Consider the following 21699-nt stretch of genomic DNA (forward strand, 5'->3'; position numbering starts at 1 on the left):
TATCACCTACAGGTTACAGATGAGACAAAGGTCCTGAGGGTCTGACCTATCTAAGGTCACATCTTAGTAAGTGCTGGAACCAAGACTCGCTTCTGGGTCTTCTCTAAGTGTGGTGCCTTTTTCCTTTCGCCACGTCCGATTGCATTTCTCAGAATCTGGGAGAGTCTTATCATTGGAAAGGTAGTTGAGGAAAACAAAACCTAGGTAGAAGAAGTGACCTGATACAAGCCACAAGTCAGTCGTGGAGCCGCCACAAGTGCTTTTTGGATACCAGGTGGTTATGAATCTAAAGAGGACGGTTGGCAGAGAATGCTGAGAGAGGAATATTGTAATCCAGACTTCCTACCTCTTAGGCAAAAGCTCCTTCTCCACCTATGGAAGTGTCTTATCCCTCCTGTGGCTGTGCCAGGGACTTTATTCTGTATATAGTCAGGTAGTGTACATAACTTTACATGGCCCTGAATTTAGAGGAAAACATGCCTTGCTATCTAAGGTGAAAATCTGGCAAATGAGAAGGTAATTGAAGCAGTGTTGGGAAGTAGAGCTCAGGAGCTACTGCCTGAGGTTTAGATTCTCATTCTGGTGCCAGCATTGTTACCTGGGGCAAGGACTTAGTTTTTGTAGACTTTCATTCATGTATCCATCTCATTTTTTCAGTGTCTTCTGTGTCTGGGGACTGTGCTAGGCACTGGGGATACAGCAGTGAGCAAGACAACCATAGGCCAGTCCTTATAGTGCTTATAGGAACAAGGAGGGAATTAGACAGTGATCAAATAACTACACAAATATTAACTGATATTGTTAAAGTAGGTTCTATAGAAAGGCTCAAATGAGTTAATGTATGCAGTGTAGCACTTAGAATTGTTTCGGGCACATAGTTATCACTATATAAGTAGTAGCTATTGTTTCATTATTAGTATTAACAATTATCTTTTTAAAGGCTCATTAATACCACCACGATAAAGATGCAGTGTACCATGTACTGTAGCTCAAAAAGGATAAATGGTCTACCCAAGGTCATACAGCTAGTAAGTGGTGGGGGCGGGCTGAGATTCTAGTTCAAGACAGCATGCTTCCTGCCACAGTTTTTCCGAGTATAGGTTAATTTTGTTGGATAATACGTGGGCTCCCATAACAGTTGCTTTTCTTGACTTCATCTGTGCTGAACTGAGTGTTAATATGCATATCCTTAAGGTAAAGGATCCAAGGGACTGCCTTTAGTGAACTTCCACTTTGAAATTTCCTGACTTCTGTGCAATTAAAATCTACGCCTTAAAGCATTTCAGCAATGTGGTTTATTTATAGAGTTGGCTTCCGGTTCACGTGTACTGGGTCTGCTTTTGGGTGTTGTGTTTTCTGGCAAAGGTTGTTTATTTCTAACCCATTTTGATTTCCTGTTGCTTTCTGGATTGGTATTATGACCTGCAACAGGAACACCAGGAAACCTGTCTTAAATGGAGTAGCCAGATTGAGACCTTGTCGATTAAAAAAACAAAAAACACACATTATTATGCAGCCATATTTGGATGTAAGTGTGGGTTAGGCATTGGCTATATTAGGCAAAAACCTAGATATAGAAACCTCACTTAGAGCCAAACTTTTGTGAACAGTTTGGCTGAAATAGGGCAGAGCTATTAGCTCCATGCCCTTAAACAGTGACAATGTCTTTGAGTCTCAGTTTCTACATCTGTAAAATGGAGATTATTATACTTTCTTTGTGGTATTAGTAAAAGGATTAAATGAAATACTCGTAATATGGATAAAGCAAGCAACCCAGGCCTGACCTCAATTAATAGTAACTATTGATAATAATTAAAGAAGAGGAAATGCTATTCATTTGTTGTTGTTTTTTTTTGTCCAGATCTATTTTTACTGACTTCACACACTGATCCCTGACATCTGGCATCTCTTGCTATTAAAAATTCCATCAGGAGAAGTTATTTGCCTTAGTGCTATTCATTTGCTCTTTTAAAAAATAATGATAATGATAGCTTTTATTAAGCAGGTGCTGTGTTCCTGGCACTGTGTTAGGTATTTTACATGTATTCACCATCTCATTTTAAGATCAGGATATCTTTCTCATTTTGCAGATGAGGAAAGTTATACCCAGAAAAATGGAGTGAATTGCCCAAAGTTGAAATTTACATCCAGATCTGACTGACTCTGGGCTACCAGTACATCAGTAGTGACATGCAAGATTTCTTTATTGTGTCTGACCGTGTCGTGGAAGTCTTTGTAAGGAAAAGTGTCAAAGCGATCAGTAGATATCCCTTTTGGGGGCTCCAGCTGTCTGTTAACCACTGGGCCAAGTGTTTATCTGCACAAACTCATTTATTCTTCCCAACCCTAAGAAATAACTATATCCCCATTTGACAGATGAGGAAATCAAGGTGTAGTGATGTTCAGGGACATTTAGTGAGTGATGGAGCTGGCATTGGGTTCCAAGCCTTCCTGGTTGCAAAACCCATGTTCTTATTCAGGCTGTTGTACTACATCAAAATTTTAGGATGAAATTTTGTTTCGTTTTAGTGCAGTATGAGACTGATTTTCAAAGACAGTAGCTTCCAGGTATTTGAGGCTAATTGTTCTTAATTTTTAGATGAGTAATAGCCCGATTCTTGGCAGAAGCACATTTGTCAGTTTGCTAGGACTGTGTTTTATCCTAGAGGTAGCTGTAGACTCTAGCATCTTTCCATAGTCAAAGACCTCAGAAGTATAATGTGTAACTTGTGTTAGCACAGAAAAGGGTGGCATTTTCCAGAGCTTTAATTCTATAACATGGAAGACCTCAAACCTCAACCATGCTTCAGACTCACATTAAAGTGCATTCTAATTGGTAATCAGTGCATAAGGAACCAAAGAAAATTTTAATTAAATGCTGTCGTGTGAATTTTCCAGTCATTTTATGCCTGTTGAAATTGTTTTCTTATTTAAAGTTTTCTTCCAGCGCTCTGCCCTCCCTTTTTATAGTAGTGCCTTTTCTCCTATAAGGATTTAATTAGCATCATTTGCTTAGCTCTGTGTTCCTTGTGTACTAAGAAGCATTTGGTGCATGGGGATTTGGAGTCTTACAGACTGGGCCAGTTACTTAAATCTCTGTGAGCCTCAGTTTCTTTGTCCTGTAAAATGGGGCTAATCATATTTCCTTGGAGTCTGTTGGGAGGAGGATTAGAGATAATGTATTTAAATTGCCTAACACATAGCTCAATTTATAGGAGTTGTTTGATAATTGATACAGATTATTTTCTGAAGTTGTAATAGAGTCTGTTTTATTTATATCTCCTTTTTGTCTTATTCTTTTTAGATGTTCACATAGACTGTCTTCAGTCATGGCCTTGGGTTTAAGGTGCTTCCGCTTGGTCCATCCTGCCTTTTGCAATTCTCTTGCAGCCTTGACCAGACCTGTTTCGGAAGTTGTGCTGAAGACAGTGAGTGGAAGACAAAATGACCACGGGCAATACGTGGCCTATGCAGCTATACCAACCCGTCATTTTGCTACCAAGAAAGCCAAAGGTAGAGACATCCGACCTCCTCACCCCTTTCTTATATTTAGCCCTTGAATTATCATAGCTGGAAGGACATCAGAGATGTACTGAATTTCTCCCCTTGCCACATGAGGAAATGGTTTCTCACATAATACAATTGATTAGCTTAAAAGGTCACAGTGATAGAGAACCTAGGGTCTGTTTTCTCATTATCATGTTGCTCATATGTTACTATAGCTCAGAAATGCCTAATTTCTTTCTTTAAATTTAGAATTAAAGGTATAATGCTTGAGGCAGGGATCAACCCATTTTTCTCCTTATAGTAAGATCTATGTTGGAAGTAAAATTAAAACCAGAAGGTTGTTGGGTAAGGGGTATTAGAGCTATGGATTTAGATGGATGATCTTAATGGTTTGTGTCATCCAAGAATGAGACTTTGATATATCCCAGATCTCAGCTTAAATGTCACTTCCTCAGGGAAGCCTTCCTTGACCTCTTACACTGGGTCAGGTCCCTTGTTACGTGCACTCGTGCGCAATGTTATTTTACCTTTGATGTACTTAGCACAGTACTCATTAATTAGTTAATTCATTGTAGGTTCGATTATTGTTTGTTATATGTCTTCCATGCTGGACCCAATGAGGGGAGGGCCTATGTTTTTCTTGGTTAGCATCTAACAGAGCTTGACATATATAGTATGCTTCAAAAAATTTTGTTGAATAAATGAGTGACAGAAAATTGTCAAACAGACCTGCTATTTGAAGTGGTGGGTCAGGGAGTCCACTCCCAAGGATGGTGCTAGAAATATGCTGCTAAATATTTTTTTCCATTGACTTTCCTTATATGGTTTCATGCAAACCTTCCCTTTTCTGTTAATAGGAAAATTAACAAGTCACTGAAAGATTATTAATGCATAGAAGACTCATGTCCTCTTAATAGTGACAACAGTATTAACTTTTGATTTGTATGTTGTATTAAATTTTTAAAAAATTCACCTACATTTAATAATTTAATCCTTATAATTATCCTTTGAAGGAATTATAATTATCCAGTGAAGCACAGGTCTCACCATTTTACAAATGAGGAAACGTGAGGTACATAAATGAGATGTGCACTGTACAAATAGCACAGGATCTAGCTCATGGTAGATGTTTAGTAGTCTTCGTTGTAAATGAATTTCAATAAATGTTTACTGATTATTTAAGAAATAACTGTAGGATATTATTTAAATATTTTTCTATTTTTCTCCTTCCCTCGCCCTTCAAAAATATTTGTATTACTCACCATAGTGGTCAGAATGTGTATGAAAAATTGCCATGATGGCTTAGACATAAAACAGAACTTTAGTTAGCTTCCAATGCTGTCAGTTTTCTAAAATATAAGCCATTGTCACTACCATTGGTGGTGGTAAATGTTTCTGAACTATTGTTGTTCTGTTTGTTGGTAGCAGCTATCAGATACTTTGCATATCCTTGTCTTAGTATTTATTTTATAGTTAATTAGTATATTTCTGTATCTCCAATTAGACTTTATGGAGGCAGCTCAGTGAAAAGTTCATTGGTTTAAAATTAGGAAGATCTGGGACCAAATTTTGGTTTTACTCTTTCATGACCTTATATTATTAGGCAAGTCATTTTAACTTTCTCATCTTCTGTTTATTTTTCTGAAAAAAACAAGGAATTCACTTATGGAGTGTCTGCCATGTGGATAGTGCTCTTTTAGGTATTGAATTACTTAATTTATATCCATGTAGCAACCTAGCAATATAGATATTATCCCTGTTTTACAGATAAGGAACCTGATGCTCAGAAAAGTAGAGTAACATGCCCAAGGCCATAAGGCTAGCTTGCATTATAGCCAGGATTTTCACCGGGGGTATCTCTGTATAAAGTCTGTGCCTTCACTAGTGTCTGAGAAAGTGCTTTTAGCACCATGCTGAGTCTCTAGTAGACACTCAGTAAATGTAGACATTTTTTTATAGGGCAGTGATAATGTTCTGTAATTTTCTAGAATTTGGAATTTTGCCCTGCACATAGTAGGCACTTCTTCACTGATTGTTTATTGTCTCTGTTTATTGTCTGCTGTTCTTTTATTCATTGAATATTGACCTTTTAGCCAAAGGAAAAGGACAGTCCCAAACCAGAGTGAATCTTAACACTGCCTTGGTGGAGGATATAATCAGCTTGGAAGAGGTGGAAGAAGAAATGAAGTCTGTGATGGAAGCACTCAAGGATAATTTCAATAAGACTGTCAATATAAGGACCTCACCAGGTTAGTGACTGAACCAGTATTTTGGAGAAGGGCGTGGGGGAAAGATCATGGCTTTGGCAGAGCTGCGTTTTTGTTCCAGCTTTGAGATTTACTAATTGGCGACCATGGGCAGTTACTGTACTTTTCTGTTCCTCCGTTTCCTTGTCTAATTCCTACCTTATAGCTTTGGGGTGCATATTAAAATAGTGAGGTAACATATGTAATGCTTCTGACACAGTGACTGGCACGTAGTTGACATTTATTTATCCATGCAGCAAATATTTGTCTACTATGAACCAGGCATTGTACTGGTACACAGTGGTGAATAAAACAGGCATGCTCTTGGCTCTCATGGTACTCTTAAAAAATTGGGAGTTTTATTATGATAATAATAAACAACTATATATGCTTCTAGGTATTTAGTCTCATAGTAGCTGACATCTTTGGTCTGACTTCTTCCAATTTGTCCTATTTGGCCATTCTTATCCCTTACTAGGAACCAACTGGCGGCAAACCTGCCCACCTGAGGCATTTCTGTACCCCCGTGTTTGACCAGGAAGATTACGTTTGGGTTAATAACTTCCTGAAAGTGGCTTTTCTAAGTGGGAAATGTCAGAACTGTCTAGGCGAACTGTTTGCAGATGTGATGGAAGAAGTGAGTTGTCAGCTAATGGTGCAGGCAGGCAGGCAGGGAAAATCCAATTGCTGTAAAATTGGCCTTTTGGAAATTGTCATCATCCTAGAGTCAAGCCTGGGACCCCCTCTGAAGATATCGGTGGGAGCTTGGGCGGTTCCCATTCACATCTTGGTTTGGATAGTTTGTAAGGAAACTAGAAAGTATTTCATGAGCTTGTTCTTAATAAAACCAAGTGAAAAATGCACAGCTCCATTTATAAACACCAGCAGAAACATCCTGAGTTCAGCGACAAGATCCAGTGTGAAACGAGAAGACCATTCCGTCATTTGTCAACCTTTAGACTGGGGCATTCTGCTTTTGCTGACAGTCGAGCGTGCCATTCAATCTCTCCCAACTGTTTATTTTAAACTTGCTTATTATTTTAGGTATGAAACTGATAAAGTGCTTTGTTTCCCATGTGCTTTCTGGCCTGTTAACATTCTGCAGCCGAAACCAGAGAGTAGTTTGAGAGGAGCTCAGGGAGAAATGTGATACTTAAAATTAGCTAGCAAGCTCCACTCTTGTTGAACTTAAAAAGATGATGGCCTGCAAAGAGGTTGGGAGTGTAATTTGTTAAAAGTTAACCTCTGAGAAAATGAGGGGCAGGAATGAGGCTAAGGGAGATTCTCGCTGGGGACAGATTGAGGGAAAAGGATTTGATATATTAAGTCGATATGGATTTAGAGAATGGGAACACCATGCTGCATACTGGGAAAGCCCATGTTGGGACTCCTGTGGCAGAGGATCTTAGGCAAACCAGGAAGGCTGAATTAAGATCCATTTTCAAAAGGCCTCCCGTTGGTATTTCCTCTTTGCTTCTTTCTCTTTAGGGTTATGTTTGTGTAACGCTCTACGTAGAACTTGGGGCCATGAAGAGACTGGATGAAACAGGCTGAACGTAGCCAGTCTTTTTTTTTTTTTTTTTTGGCTAGATTCTTCTATATCATCTTTCATTACTATCTGAACCAGCAGGCACTTTTCTTCTTACACCTTCATCTGTCTACCAACAGTTTCTATCTTCAAGGTAGTTGATTGTTTTTAATAGTTGTCTAAGATATGGGTTTATTCGTTTGTCCATTCTTGCTCTCTCTCATTCATCCATGCATATATACATTCATTTATTCATCAAAGCATTACTGAGCACTTGTTTTGTGCTGATTAATAGGTGCTGTAGATAGAGAAAAGACATTCTCCCCACCTTCCCAGAGCCCTAATTCGAAGGAACACAGTTAATCCAAAATGTGTAAAATTATAGTAAAGCAGAGTGAAGACCTTAGCTAGGAGTTGGTCAGTCCTGGGTTTGAATTCAAGCTCCATTATTAAGAGCTCTTGTGACTTTGAGCAAGTTACTCTCTTTGCCTCCATTTCCTCATCTGTAAAATGGAACTATCTCAGGGTTATTGTGATAATAAAAACAAATCAATTATAGACACTTTTAGCACAATTTCTTGCTCATAGGAAGTGTTGAACAAATACTGGCTGTCATTATTATAGATGCATAAGATGTTTGGGAACTCACGAGGGGGTTTGTAATACAGTTTAGGAGGTCAGATAAGACTTCTGAGATTAGAAACTACTAGAGGTCACAGTTCGATTCCTGGTCAGGGCACATGTCTGGGTTGCGGGCTCAGTCCCCAGTGGGGGATGTGCAGGAGGCAGCCAATTAATGATTCTCTCTAATCATTGATGTTTCTCTCTCTCTCTCCCTCTCCCTTCCTCTCTGAAATAAAAAAATTATATATGTGTGTGTGTGTGTATGCCAGGACACAGTTATAAGTGCTTTCTGTAAACTCTTTCATTTAATCCTCAAGCAACCCTCTGAGATAAGTACAATTTTTATGCCCCATTTAGAGATCAGGACACAGGCACAAAAAAGGTTGAAGGATCTTCCCAGGGTCACACAATCATGAGGTGGCAGAGTTAGTATTTGAACCCAGGACATTTGTCTTCAGAATTAAGGAAACTTCTGCTATTATACCTCTTGAGCCTTTCTGGATTAAAGCCAATGGTATCAACCACCTTCTCTTTGTGGTGATATTCAATATGGTTGAGTACTTCTACTTAGATCTTTGGGCCATAGTGTGGTACTACATTATTCTAACAATTCCCCATTGTTTAAAAGACCCCTTCTTCCCCACCCCTTTCTCTTTGTGTCTTCATGAGTGGTTCTTACTATTAATAGTATTTTTTTTTTCCCCCCTCTAGTTCTCATTTGAATGGGAAACTAGGGATTTTAAATAATGCCCCTTTTCTATCTGTAACCGTGGCTTTATTTGCTTGCCTATTGGGTTTCTGAAAATTTTGCCCAGGGTTTTCTAGAATTCAGATGTGGAAGAAGATCAGATCCAGGGTAACAGTTAAGTGTTAATAGTTGGTGTATGTTTGTTTTTTTTTCTAAAGAGGATCTAAGTACCAAAATCAAGGTGGGTGGTATAAGGAAAGGGTTTCAAACATGGCTGCATGTCAGAATCATGTGGTGATCTTAAAAAAATTATAGGCTTCCCCTAAATCACAGGCTCCCAATCCCTTATGGAATTGGGATCTCTGGGGTGTGGCCCAGGAATCTAAATGAAAAAGCTCCCTGGTGATTCTGATGCATTTGAGTTCCACTGGTAAAAGGGGAAGAACCCTGACTGGAATCAGAATTTAGCATACCTGAGTTTGAGGCTTGGCTTTTTTTTCTTTAAGGTTTTTTTGTTCTTGTTGTGTTGACATTATTACAGACATCCCCTATTTTCTCCCCTCTTCCCTTCCACCCAGCCCCCACCCCACTCCACCCCAAGCCTTCAGAAGCTTGGCTCTTGAGTATTTTTTGTTAGCTCCCACGTCTTATTTTTCTCTGTGTAAAGTGGAGATCGTAATACAGTGCTACAGAGTAGTTATAAGAACTAAGGGTTAATAAGAGACATCCTCTCTATGTGCTTATTTTGTGGTGCTTACACACTTGATTGTGTATATTTAGCTATAAACCTCACTTTAATCCTGTAAGTTATTGTTTCACTGAGTTGGACACCAAGGTATAGAGAAGATAAGTAACTAGCCTGAGGTTTTATGGTTAGTAAATGGCAAAGTTGCTGGAAAGGTGACCAACTCTTTCCAGTTTTAGCTCTGAAAGTCCTGTGTCACAGGAAACCTGTTAGGCCCAGGCACACCAGGATGGCTGGCCACCCTGGTTGCTGGTAGGAATTCCAGCCTCGTTTTCTCAGTATGTCGAAGCTGTTTCTATCACGGGACGCTGCTGTTCCTGTGAAAGCCCCTGGAATGGTCTTGCCACATTGATAAGGGACCCAGAATATTAGTTGCACCTGAAGTAGATAGGGACTTAGGTGTGGGGCTTCTAAGGCCCTTCTGAATTCTAAGACTCTATAATTATTATTATTATTTTTTTAGGATCCCTTGATCATATCACTGTGGTAACTGCTGATGGGAAGCTTGCTTTAAACCAGATTGGTGAGATCTCCATGAAGTCGCCACAGCTGATCTTGGTGAATATGGCCAGCTTCCCAGAGGTAAGGTGGCCTGGCTCACAGGTCCTTATTCATGCTGTCTTTTTTTTTTTTTTTTTTTTTTTTTTTTTTATTTTTTATTTTTTATTTTTTGCTTACAGTATTACAAAGGGTATTACATAAGTGTCCTTTTTTCCCCCCCGCCCTTGACAAACCCCTACCCTCCCTTACCCCCCTCATGCTGTCTTTTGGATGGAGGAGGCTGGGTCAAGGCAGCAGGAAGTATTCCCTTCAGCTTGGGATGAAACAAGAGAGAAGGCATAATGGAGGAAACTGAGGGAGAAGGAAAAGCTCTTTCCTGTTTCTAAGTTCCTTTTCTGCTAAACACTATAGAAGCCAGGCAAGTAATTTGACTACTGCAGCAGGCCCCATCTAAGAAAAACAATAGTGGCGATGCAGTGGTTGGCACTTGGCCAACTTGGAGGGGACTGTGGTAAACTGGGGAGCCTGTGCCCTGCGAGCAGCCTTTGCCCAGAAACGCAGGCCTGGCAATCAGCATTACCAGGTATTATGATTTTTATTTCCAGAAGAAGCCAATAATCCACATTTTTATATAATATTCTTGTTAAATATTGATAACTAATTCACTTTTTTTTTTTTAAAGATTGTGAGAAAAAACCACATTAACGAGCCACTAGTTTGTGACCTCTGCATTAGTGTTTGGAGCAAATCCTCCAGGAGGTCACGTTCCTTTCACACCGGACTGACCATTGCAGCGTATTGTACAGAGCACAGTGCTTCCCAGCCTGGAAGGTGGGCTGCATTATTGTTGCCACCTTGAGGCTGTGATAGGAAGTCAATTTGAGGTAGAGAAGGGGCTTCTTCTTAAATGGGAATGGACCTGGATTTGAAGTCCTCGAGGACCTGGAACCTGGCCCCATCTCCGTTGCTAGCTGGCTGTTTGACCTTGCTCCACTCTCTGGTCTGCCATTTCCTCATTTGTTGTTAATGTGAGGTGAAGGACGCTCAAGTCCGTTCCTGTTCCAATGGTCTGTTTCAGTGTGTCTGTCCCAAAGACATAGACCAAAGGTGAACATGCTAGATTTGGCAGACTGGATTAGAGATATGAGTAAGAAAAAAGCCCTTGCTGTGAACACATTCAGACCATGTGTCTTTTGAATCCTTACTCCCCCATTCCCTTTTCCATACTGCAGCCAGAGCGAACTTTTAAAAATATACATTGGATTATGTTATTCCCATGCTTTACATTTATTAATGGCTTTAAGTGGTATCAAAGAAAAAGATTACTGTGGCTTAGAATGCTTTGCATGATGTGCCCCTGCCTGTGTCTCCCAGTGTCTCCAGTCTTGTGCTACTGACATCCTTACACACCTCTCTAGCTAAATTGATCTTTCAGTTCCTCAAACACACCACACCCTTTGCATCCTCAGGGCTTTGCAAGGGCTCTGTCCTTTGCTTGGAACACTGTTGACTGGCTAGTTGCTATATCTCTATATATCTATATCTATCTATATTGCTATATATACTTATATATATATCCATTTATTTTTATTTATTGGGGTGACATTGGTTGGGTCACAGATTAAATGTCACTTCCTCAGGGAAGCCTTCCCTAATCTACCCAATCTAAACCACGCCTCCACACTAAGCTCTCTTATAGACCACGTTTCTTTTTCTTTATTGCACTTATCATTATTAATAATTATATATTTATATCTTTATTTTCCATCTCACTTTCACTAGATTGTAAGCTTGGAATGCAGGAATCATATCTAACTTACTCATTGTGTTGAGCACCTAAAACGGTGCCTGGCACATACATGGAAGCACTCAGTAAATTTTCCACAAATGGATGAATACTTGTTATTAGGGTGATGGAAGGGAGGCTCTCAATCCTGCTGTTACTGAGGAGCTGAGAAATGGACTAAAAGGGAACAGTCAACTCTTACCCTTCATGGCCCCCTCTGAACTGCTGAGGCCTCTCCGCCTGGTTCACCTAATCCCATTGGCACTGCAGGCCAATTTAGGGAATAGCCTCCTAATCACACAGCTTGAAGACCTCATCAGACAGATTGCTTTTCAGAGCCAGCCACTTCTGTTATTAAATGGCAAATGGCATTCACAGAAGAAGTGTGATTGGCCACCAGTGCATCTTATGAGGTAGGAGGAGGTATTAACAGCTTAATTTTTTTCTTAGGAAGTTAGAGTATATCTTCATTTTTCAACCAAAGCATCTCTGCCTTCCAAGTTGAAATTCTGTGGGTTTTAAAGGAGAAAAAAAAACCCACAAAAAACTTTTACAAGCATCTCAGTCAAGAGGTTCTTTACAAGGACAGAATGAGGAAGTGTGAGTTACATTGTCTTTTGAATTCCTTTATCTCATCTGGTGTATATATTAAACAAATAGTCTTAACTAAACATTTCCTTCCTTCACTTTAGAAGCTGTCCATTGAGTACCCAGGTTCATAGCTTCAAAATGCTGAGCTAATCCTCTCTGTGTTTATGTAATTCCTTTCTGTTTCACATGCGGTTGGCTTTCTTTCCAAACCTGCACTTTTCTGTGTCATGCTGTAGTGACACGATGCAGATTTACATGCATAATCCTTTCAAATGCATTGAAGACAGAAAACTGTGTTGCATTTGTTTAACATGTGTCCTGCTTGATAAATGATACACATAGTTGCTGCTTTCCATAAACTTGCCTGCAGCTAGAGTTAATGATGGGAAAGAAAAGAAGGGAGTAAAAAACCAAAGCATGATTTGAAAAAGCAAATGAAAAAAAATAAAAGTCTGTAGGCGCCATTATTTCCCTTGTGGAAGAAAGAAAGCCAACGTGTATTGAGTGTCTACTGTGTTGCCGGGCACTACTTTCTTATGTTTTGTTTTTACGTGATCATGTTTTGTTTCTAGGTACTCTCTAAAATTAAGCATTATATGTTCCATTTTATAGATGAGAAAACTGAGGCTCAGAGAAGTACAATATCTCCCTGAGGTTCACACTGTTGTGACAGAACCAAGGTTTGAACATAGATCTGTTTGGCACTAAAGCCTGTGCTCCTTTAACCATTCATTCATTAATTCAACAAATACTTTTTGAGTTCCTGTAAGATATTAAGTTTTAGTTGAGGTGCTGGAATTAATTCCCTGATGATAAAAACAGACAAGGTTCCTGCTTTCATAGACCTTACATTCTAGGGACTCTTTGGGATATAAAGGAAATGGAAGGCCAGTCACTGAAATGGCTCTAACGAAGTTGACTTGAACCCAAAGGGTTAAGGACTTGTTGACCTGGCCAAAAAAGTTTTATCATCTCTTGTCCTTTAGCATAGATGAACTTAAGAATGGCAATAGCAGTCTTTGCTAATTGATGACAGCACGCCTTCCTGCCTGGCCCCAGATGGGATCTGTGATCTCTCTCTACAGAGTTCTCCAAGCAGCCACAATCATTTGGTCAGTGTTGCCATTTGAGAACTTTCTATTTGCCTTGGGGTACTGGTGAGCATCCCTCCAGTGAGGGGACAAAGGCTAAGATAAAAGATGGAAATGCGATAGAAATATATTCCTTTTCATCTGAGCCCTGAGTAGTTCAGAAGTCATGTTGGGAAAATGACTGTAATTCCCTGAGTTTCTGCATCCTACCACATCAAACCAAAATATACATATTTAGAATGTTTTAGAACTACCTCTTCTAGTAGGTTTCTTTTCAAAATGAAACCTGATTTGCATTTTTCTGCATATGAAAGGACACAGAACAAGTAAAGTACAAAATAAGGATTTGGGGGGGTTATATATAAGAAGTAAAAGTAAGGAGATGAGTTTGTCTAATAGATCTGAGTCAGTTTATTAATATACTCATGCAACAAGCTTTTACTGAGCACTTGCCATGTGCCTGGCACTGAGCCTTGTACTGGGAAGATGTAGCTATTGAGACATAGTGACTGTCCATCTGGGTATCAGCTGTAGGTGCTCTGGTGCCCACTGGGGAAGGTTGTGTGGAAACACTGGGGTCCTACTGTGAAAGGGAGGGGCTGGTGGTAGGATGTTACCACAGTGAGTTGTCAGTCATTCGGTGAGAAGCATCAGAAAAGGAGGATTGGGAGACTTGAGATCAGGCTACCTCTTCAAAGTGGAGATTCTCCCTTTATTGTTAACTGTAGAAAATCTGTGTCATTTTATTACAGAGAAACAGCGATCAGACTACCAATCCCCAGAGGGAAAGTAGGGGAGAGTGGGGGTAAGGGGAAGACATCAACCCAACGACTTGTATGCATGCATAAAAGCCAAACCAATGGACATGGACAACAGGGGGATGAGAACATGAGTGGTGGTGGTGGGGGGGGAGGTTGGGGGTTAATGGGGGAGGACACATTTGTAATAACTTAACCAATAAAGAAATTAAAGATTAAAAAAAAAAAAAAGAAAACGGCTGTTCTCTTGCAGAGGGATATTTTATTTCTTTATCTAGCTCTTTTATTTACCTTTATCTTAAGATACTCTTTATCTTAAGATACCCTTAAAGGAGTTAGATACCCTTAAAACACCAGCAAATTATTTTTGGGCTACTTAAAAAAAAGTCAAACCCCCTGTGCTACTAAATACTTAAGCTAGGGGATCTGGAAGAAAATATGGACAGAATAGCATCACTGGACTGAGAGTTGAGGAGCCTCCTGTCTCCTCTTAACTCTGCCAGTAAGCGCAAGTGTGATGGGTAAGGTCCTCACTGTCCAGCTCTCGGCTCTCCGGAAGACCATATGTGCTTAGGGATGTGAGTTTATCCAACAGGTCCTATATACAAGAGGAAGGGACTGTACTTGGCTGTCACAGTCCCTTCCAGCTCCAATAGTCTGTGGCCACAGGTACCATTTTAAGAATTTACTGTTTTAGCCCGGTCGGCATGGCTCAATGGATGAGAATCTACCTATGAACCAGAAGGTCACAGTTCAATTCCTGGTCAGGGCACATGCCCGGTTGCAGGCTCGATCCTATTGGGGGAGTGCAGGAGTCAGCCAATCAGTGATTCTCTCTCATCATTGATGTTTCTGTCTCTCCCTCTACCTTCCTTTATTGATGTTTCAATAAAAATGTATTCTTTAAAAAAGAAAATTTACGGTTTTAAGCAGTAGCCACACTATTAGATTCTGTGTACAGCCTCCCATGGAAATGATTCATCTGATGTGAAAGTTCTGGTTTATCTTTTCATCTATGATTACCCTTCATGTCTCTGTAGAATTAAAGCCATTTAAAAATAAAATAGATAAGTTTTCAAAACCAAAGCAAACCCTGGAAAAATCAAATAGGTGTGACACAAACCCCATTCTTTTGAACCAGAAGTCGAGGGAGGAACTCCAGGTTGAGAATTGGTCCTGTGAATCCAAGTGATGTGGATTGGCTCTGGTCAAACCTAAAATTCTTTGGAAAATATAAGAGGCCTCATTTTCATGAATTTCACACTGTCATGCCAATGAAAGCATCTCTCTTCCACACTGCTATCTTTTACCTTTTAGGATTGCATGCCAAGTGTGGCTATATTGTTGCTTGAGGTGAGGCGCTTTGGGAAATCAGAGTACCAGTGCGCCTCCTGGCCGGTTAGCCGGACTGTGTCCGAGAAGACCCTGGAGGATGACAGGGAGGGTGACAGGCAGGACAGCAGTGCATCAGCTACGTGATGACATACACTCAGCCTTGTTTGGGGGTTTTGTGCATTCTTACCTCTATATGCTAAATGTATGTGACAACTCCCCTAGGTGTTACTGTGGGCCAGATACAGAGCAAGATGCATTGCTCATGCTACCTCATTCAGTCCTCTCTGAGGTGTATGTACCATGTGGTCTCAGGTTACGGAATGGAGGCCCAGGGAGGTCAGGCTTGTTGCCCAGGGTCACATGGTAAGCAGAGCTGGGATTTGAACTGAGCTCTTTATGACTCCAAAGTCCATGCTTGCAGCCAGTACACCATTCTCTCTTTCCTGGAGCACACACCCACAGGGAGCCATTGCTCATTCCAAAGCATGAGTGAGGTCGCTGTGTGTGTGTAGATACGAATGAGTTAAATTTATTTACTCATTCCAAGTCGGCACGGGTATATTTTGAGTGTAAAATGTCAACTGGAATTTTTAATGTATAAAATCTTTCATCTGTCTTTACACCAATCTTTGTACAGACCAGCCCCCCTCCCTTGAGGATTTATTGTGGTTTTGATCTGTCTTGCCTCAAACCATTGAAATCTTTTCAAAGAAGCAGAGCTGTTTTCTTTTTATTTTTTCCTTCTCTTTGCTTTTTTTCCTCCCGCAGTACACTGGTACCAGGAGTGGACATAGTTTGCTATTCTGCTTGATCAAAGCACTCTACACCAATGTAACTTCCTGATCTTACTGGTAACAGAACTAAATGTTTCCATGTTCTGCCAAGATGGGTTGCCAGTTATCGACAGAGGGCTTGCATCTGGTAATAATTATTTACTAATTCTGTTTACCTTTTGATCTGGTTTTCAGTGTACAGCTGCAGCTATCAAGGCTATAAGAGAAAGTGGAATGAATCTGAACCCAGAAGTGGAAGGGACGCTAATTCGGGTGCCCATTCCCAAGTAAGTTTGGCTGAAATTTACATATTTTGATGTTGGTTTCCTTGGGGAAGCCAACACCCATGATACTGTTAGGCTGATAGCATACTTCACCTGTACTTCTCCTCTTGGCAAATTCCAACATCTTTTAAGGTCCACTTTTACTGATTCAGAAACATTTATTGAGTATCTACTGTGTATGAGGGCTGGAGATGCAGCAGTCAACCTGATAAAGTCCTTGACCTCATGTATTTTATGCTCTGGTGGGGAAGATGGGACACATAAGCAAATAAAGGCATTCCAGATAATGAGATGCTACGAGGAAAGAAAAGGCAGTGAGACCTAGTAGGGAGTGACTTGCTGAGGGCGATGGTGGCAGGGACAGTTTTAGCCTGGGAGGCCTCTTTAAGGAAATACCATTTGCTGAGAGCTGAATGAGGAGGAAGAGTCAGCCTCGGGGGGGTGGGAACTGCCAGCACAAAGACCTCGATACTTGTACTCTCGAATCCATGTTCCTTGAAGAGTTATTTTTACCTTAGTCCTTGCTTGTTGAAGAATTTTAGGCATAAGAATAGGATATTGTTAGTTATATAAACATATAGAACTTAGAGTATTAAATGAAAAAAATATACAGCAGTCCCCCTTATCTGTGGTTTTGCTTTCAGCAGTTTTTACCTGCGGTTAGCTGTAGCCCAAAAATATTACATGGAAAATACCAGAAATAAAGAATTCATAAGTGTTAAATTGTGTGCCATTCTGAGTAGTGTGATGAAATCTTAAGCCGTCCTGCTCCATCCCACCTAGGATGTGAATCATCCCTTTGCCCAGCGTATCAACGCTGTGTATGCTAACCGCCCATTAGTTACCTAGTGGCTGTCTGGGTTATCAGATCGACCACTTGTGGTATTGAAGTCTTGTGTTCAAGTCACCTTTATTTCATTTAATAATGGCTCCAAAGTGCAGGAGTAGTGATGCTGGCAATTTGGACATGCCAAAGAGAAGCTGTAACATTTTCCTTTAACTGAAAAGGTGAAAGTTCTCAAATGAATAAAGAAAGAAAAAAATCGGATGCTGAGGTTGCTAAGATCTATGGTAGTAAGCACAAATCATCTACCCATGAAACTGTAAAGACGGGTGAGTACAGTATGATAAAATATTTTGAGAGACCATATTTACATAACTTTTATTATAGTATAATAATTCTATTTTATAGTAGTTACTGTTGTTAATCTCTTACGGTGCCTGATTTATAAATTAAACTCTATCATCAGTATGTAAGTTTATGAAAAAACATAGTATGTGTAAGGGTCAGTACGATGCACAGGCATCCACTGGGGGTTTTGGAATATATCCCCTGCAGGTAAGGGGGGGGGGGGGCGGCTACTGTATGTTTATTTTTAAATTAAAAAAGAAAAAAATGATAAGATTTTGACGTGTTTAAGAAAGAGAAAGCCATTGTGCCCAGAACTCAGGGAGGGAGGAGACAGTGTTAGGAAAAGGGGTTGGACTAGTGAGTAGAGGCTGATGGTCAGGCCACGGTAGGAGTTTGGGCTTTATTCTAATTGTAATGGGAAGACATTGGAGAGATTTAAACAGGGGAGTGACCTGATCAATCTGATGTTGACTTTTGGGGGTCTCTCTGGCTGTTGATCAACAAATGGGATGTAGGGGAACATAGTAGACACAAGGAGAACAGTGGGGAGGCAGCTGCTGTAGTCCAGGTGAGATATGGATCTTCCGCCTGCTCAGATTCCGTAGCAGGCAGAATTAGTTTCTCCTCCGTAATCTCATTTCTTAATTAGCCTTTTTTTTAGTCCTCACCTTAGGAGTGAAGATATATTTTCCATTGATCCTAGAGAGAGTGGAAGGAAGGGGCCGGAGAGAGAGAGAGAGAGAGAGAGAGAGAGAGAGAGAGAAACATCAACGTGACAGAGACACATCTATTGATTGCCTCTCATAAGCACCCCAACTGAGGCACGGGGGACCTGCAACCCAGATACGTGCCCTTGACCAGAAATGAACCTACAACCATCCAGTGCACAGGCTGGCACTCTAACCATTGAGAACAGGGCATAATTTCTTAATTATCTTTAAGTCCCTATTCCTACAAAGTGCATTAAAGTAATTCATTCCATCATCCAGCAAATATTTATTAAGCACTAACTACATGCCAGGTACTTTCCTAGCTGCCGAGATACAGCAGTAAAGACAACAAACAACAAAAAGCCCCTGTCCTGGGCTTACCTTGTAGGTGAATAGGCATAGTAAACAGAAAACAAAGAAATACATAGTGTAATATCAAGTGATGGTAAGGACTGTGAAGAAAAACAAGCAGGATAAGGGGTTAGAGGGAGTTGGGGCTTTTATTGTGGATCGAGAGGTTCAGGAAGGAAGTGGCATTTGAGTGGAGACCTAAGTGAAATGAATGAATGAAGCTTTCAAATAACTGGAAGGGGAAAGGAGTGTAACACTAGTCGAGTGTCTTTCTGTGCCACATATTACCCTGTATTTTTTAAGAAATATATGTCTTTATTGATTTTAGAGAGGAAGGGAGAATGAGAGAGAGATAGAAACATCAATGATGAGAGAGAATCACTGATCAGCTGCCTCCTGCACGCCCCCCACTGGGGATCGAGTCCGAAACCCAGGCATCTGCCCTTGGCCAGAATTGAACCTGGGACTCTTCAGTCCGCAGGCTAACCCTCTATCCACTGAGCCAGGGGCTATCCTGTATTCTTTTACACGTGTTGCCTCATTGTCATACCATCCCCTCCAGGTAGGTTTTCCCCCCAGGTATGGAAAGTTAAGCTCAGAGAGGTAAAGTAACATCTCCAAGTTCACACTGCTAATCATGTAGCTGGGGCCTAAACCACGTTTAGTTAGTTCCAAAGCCTCAAGATGCACCCAGGTTAGCAACAAGAATAAATCCCCAAACTGAGAGTCCAGGAACTTCCCCACTGAACTATTTCCTGCTTTATGACCAGAAAATGGCAATCTTATTTCATTGTGTTCTCGGTACTCTGTAACAATTAACACTCTGCCTTGAAATCATATGAATTGGAAGCGATATAGCCTAGTATTTAAGTACCAGGTAGACCTGGGTTCAAGTCCAGGACCTATTTGCTTGGTTAATTCATTGATTTGCTCAGCCAATTGTCTGCAAATGTGTCATGTGCCAGGCTTGGTGCTGAATGCTGGGAACGGGCAGACCTAATGTTTGCCTTCATGGAGCTCACAGACTATACTAGGTAGGCCCTTTGTTTATATTACCTGCAGCTTACTTGTGAAGCGTACTATTACCCACCGTTTATAGATGAAAACACTTAAATTAAGGGAAAGGGACTTGCCCAAGATCACATGGTCAGTAAGTGGCAGTCAGGATTTGAACCCCAAGTTTTTCTGTTATCAGCGTGCAGGCTCTTTCTCCTGTACTCTCGGAACAGATGTGTAATTCTGGAACCTGCTAAGTGGACTCATGGACATTAGAAGCGAGATTTGCAAGTGGAATGGATAGTAGTCAGCAGGTTTATTTTTTAGTTCTTGCTCTCCTGTCTGTGAAATCTTGGAAAAGCCACTTAACCTCCCTGAGCCTCGGTTTGCTCCTACACTAGATGAAGGGGCTGCTCTCAGTGGTCTGCCAAATCCCTCTCGGGGCTCCAAAATTCTGCCAAGCTATGAACTTATGCTGCTGAATGCTCACTGCTGGCTTCAGTTCCCCTTCGAGTGGCCTGTGTATCATGTTTGCCTTTCAAAGATCTAGTTCACATAATGCGCACCTCTGCAGCCCCACAGGACTTAGCAGGACTTAACGATCACTCTTGGTGCCGTGTATATTAGCTTGAAGGATCAGTGAGTTTAACTTGAATTTCCAAAGACATGAGGCTCTGTTACATTATATTTTACATTATTTTATGTTAGCTAATGGGCGTAATCCAAGAGAAAGTTGACGGACCAAAACCGTCTGCTCCTGCAAACCTCATTTTTTATATACTTTCTTCCCTTTGACAAGGTGGTAAGGTCAGGAGGCCCCTTACTGAATTGTACGCTTGGTAGGTTTCCAGATAAAAAATGAATGATCTGTTCTTTATTATGGAGGCTGCGTCATATGAGAGGATAAAGGTTGATTTAGATGAAAAAAGGACCAAGGTTTATATTTGGTTTTGGCAGTGACTTCCATTTGATTCTGGGCATGTCACCCTAGCAGCTTGCTGCTTTCGAGTGCCTTATTTGTAAAATAAGTAAAGTCATAATGATAGGTAGAGATTTGGTAGGATTAGTAGAGAAAATAGATTAAGTAGTATGATCTCCTTAGAGGAAAGAAGCTATATAAATATAATTTTATTATTTTAGTATACTTTGAATTTTAGACATATACACACACATATACAGTACACACAGGGTGGAGCAAAAGTAGGTTTACAGTTCTGAGTACACAAAACAGAGTTTATTATTATATTAATATTTATTAATTATTGTATTATTTTCCATAGGTAAAACTGTAAACCTACTTTTGCCGCCCCAGCTTGTATATACACACACTTTAGGAGGAAAGGAAGGAGTGAGGAAGGGAACTAATATGTTGAGTACCTACGATGTGCTAGGAACTGTGCTTCACATATACAGGGAAAGTGGAAAAGTACAGTTACATTTGTGTGTTGGTAGCACACAAGCATGAAATTGAGTTCTGGCTTGTCTGCTTTTTAACTGTGTGATAATGGCAACCGTCTCCACCTCTCTGACTCTCAGAGAATTCATCTGTAAAATACTTACAGGTCTTGCCTTATATGGTTATTGGGAGATTTCAGTGAGATGATGCGTTGTTTTTTGAGATAATGATTTTAATGTGTAGCAAGCACCCAGTTAATGGTAGCAAATGTTCTTTCATTCCCTTTCATATATAAGTAGGATCATCATTCCCTTTTAAGGATGAGGAAACTTAAGATTCCGCGAGGTGAGGCATTGAAGCTGGGTCACAGAGCTGGAAATTGGCAAAGCTATACAGAGGAAACTAACACACCAAAGCTGATGTCAGGAGTTTGGGAGGTGGAAGAGAATCAGAAACATAACTTCCTAGGCTCAGTTTCTGATTATAACATGTTGAGTTTAGTTCTAGGAAAATTTGCCTTTCCTGATTGATCATGATTCTTCCTCTGCTTAATGACAGCCTGCAAGTTTGCTTTTTTTGCCTTAATTCTGGATGCCCAGAGCTAAGCTTTATTTTTAGTTGCAGCAGATCTCAGTTAGTGCTTCACCCTCATTACAC

General features: G+C 40.4%; 1 protein-coding gene across 3 annotated transcripts in view; it reads left to right on the forward strand.

Moving 5' to 3' along the window:
* MRRF (mitochondrial ribosome recycling factor) overlaps positions 1–21699 on the forward strand; it is a 42270-nt gene that overhangs the window by 754 nt on the left and 19817 nt on the right. The window contains exons 2-5 of one of the 3 annotated variants that reach the window (XM_070430849.1): positions 3391–3513; positions 5601–5756; positions 9802–9920; positions 16369–16460. In XM_070430849.1, the coding sequence (XP_070286950.1) occupies positions 5690–5756; positions 9802–9920; positions 16369–16460 (278 nt within the window). In that variant the 5' untranslated portion in view covers positions 3391–3513; positions 5601–5689. Of the gene's footprint in view, positions 1–3304; positions 3514–5600; positions 5757–9801; positions 9921–13202; positions 13280–16368; positions 16461–21699 lie in introns of those variants that run through there. The other 2 variants (XM_070430847.1, XM_070430848.1) reach the window with 2 other exon arrangements.

This window comes from Myotis yumanensis, unplaced genomic scaffold (assembly GCF_028538775.1).
Source record: "Myotis yumanensis isolate MYYU_CA2020_CCGP unplaced genomic scaffold, mMyoYum1.0.hap1 SCAF_12, whole genome shotgun sequence".
Taxonomy (NCBI): domain Eukaryota; kingdom Metazoa; phylum Chordata; class Mammalia; order Chiroptera; family Vespertilionidae; genus Myotis; species Myotis yumanensis.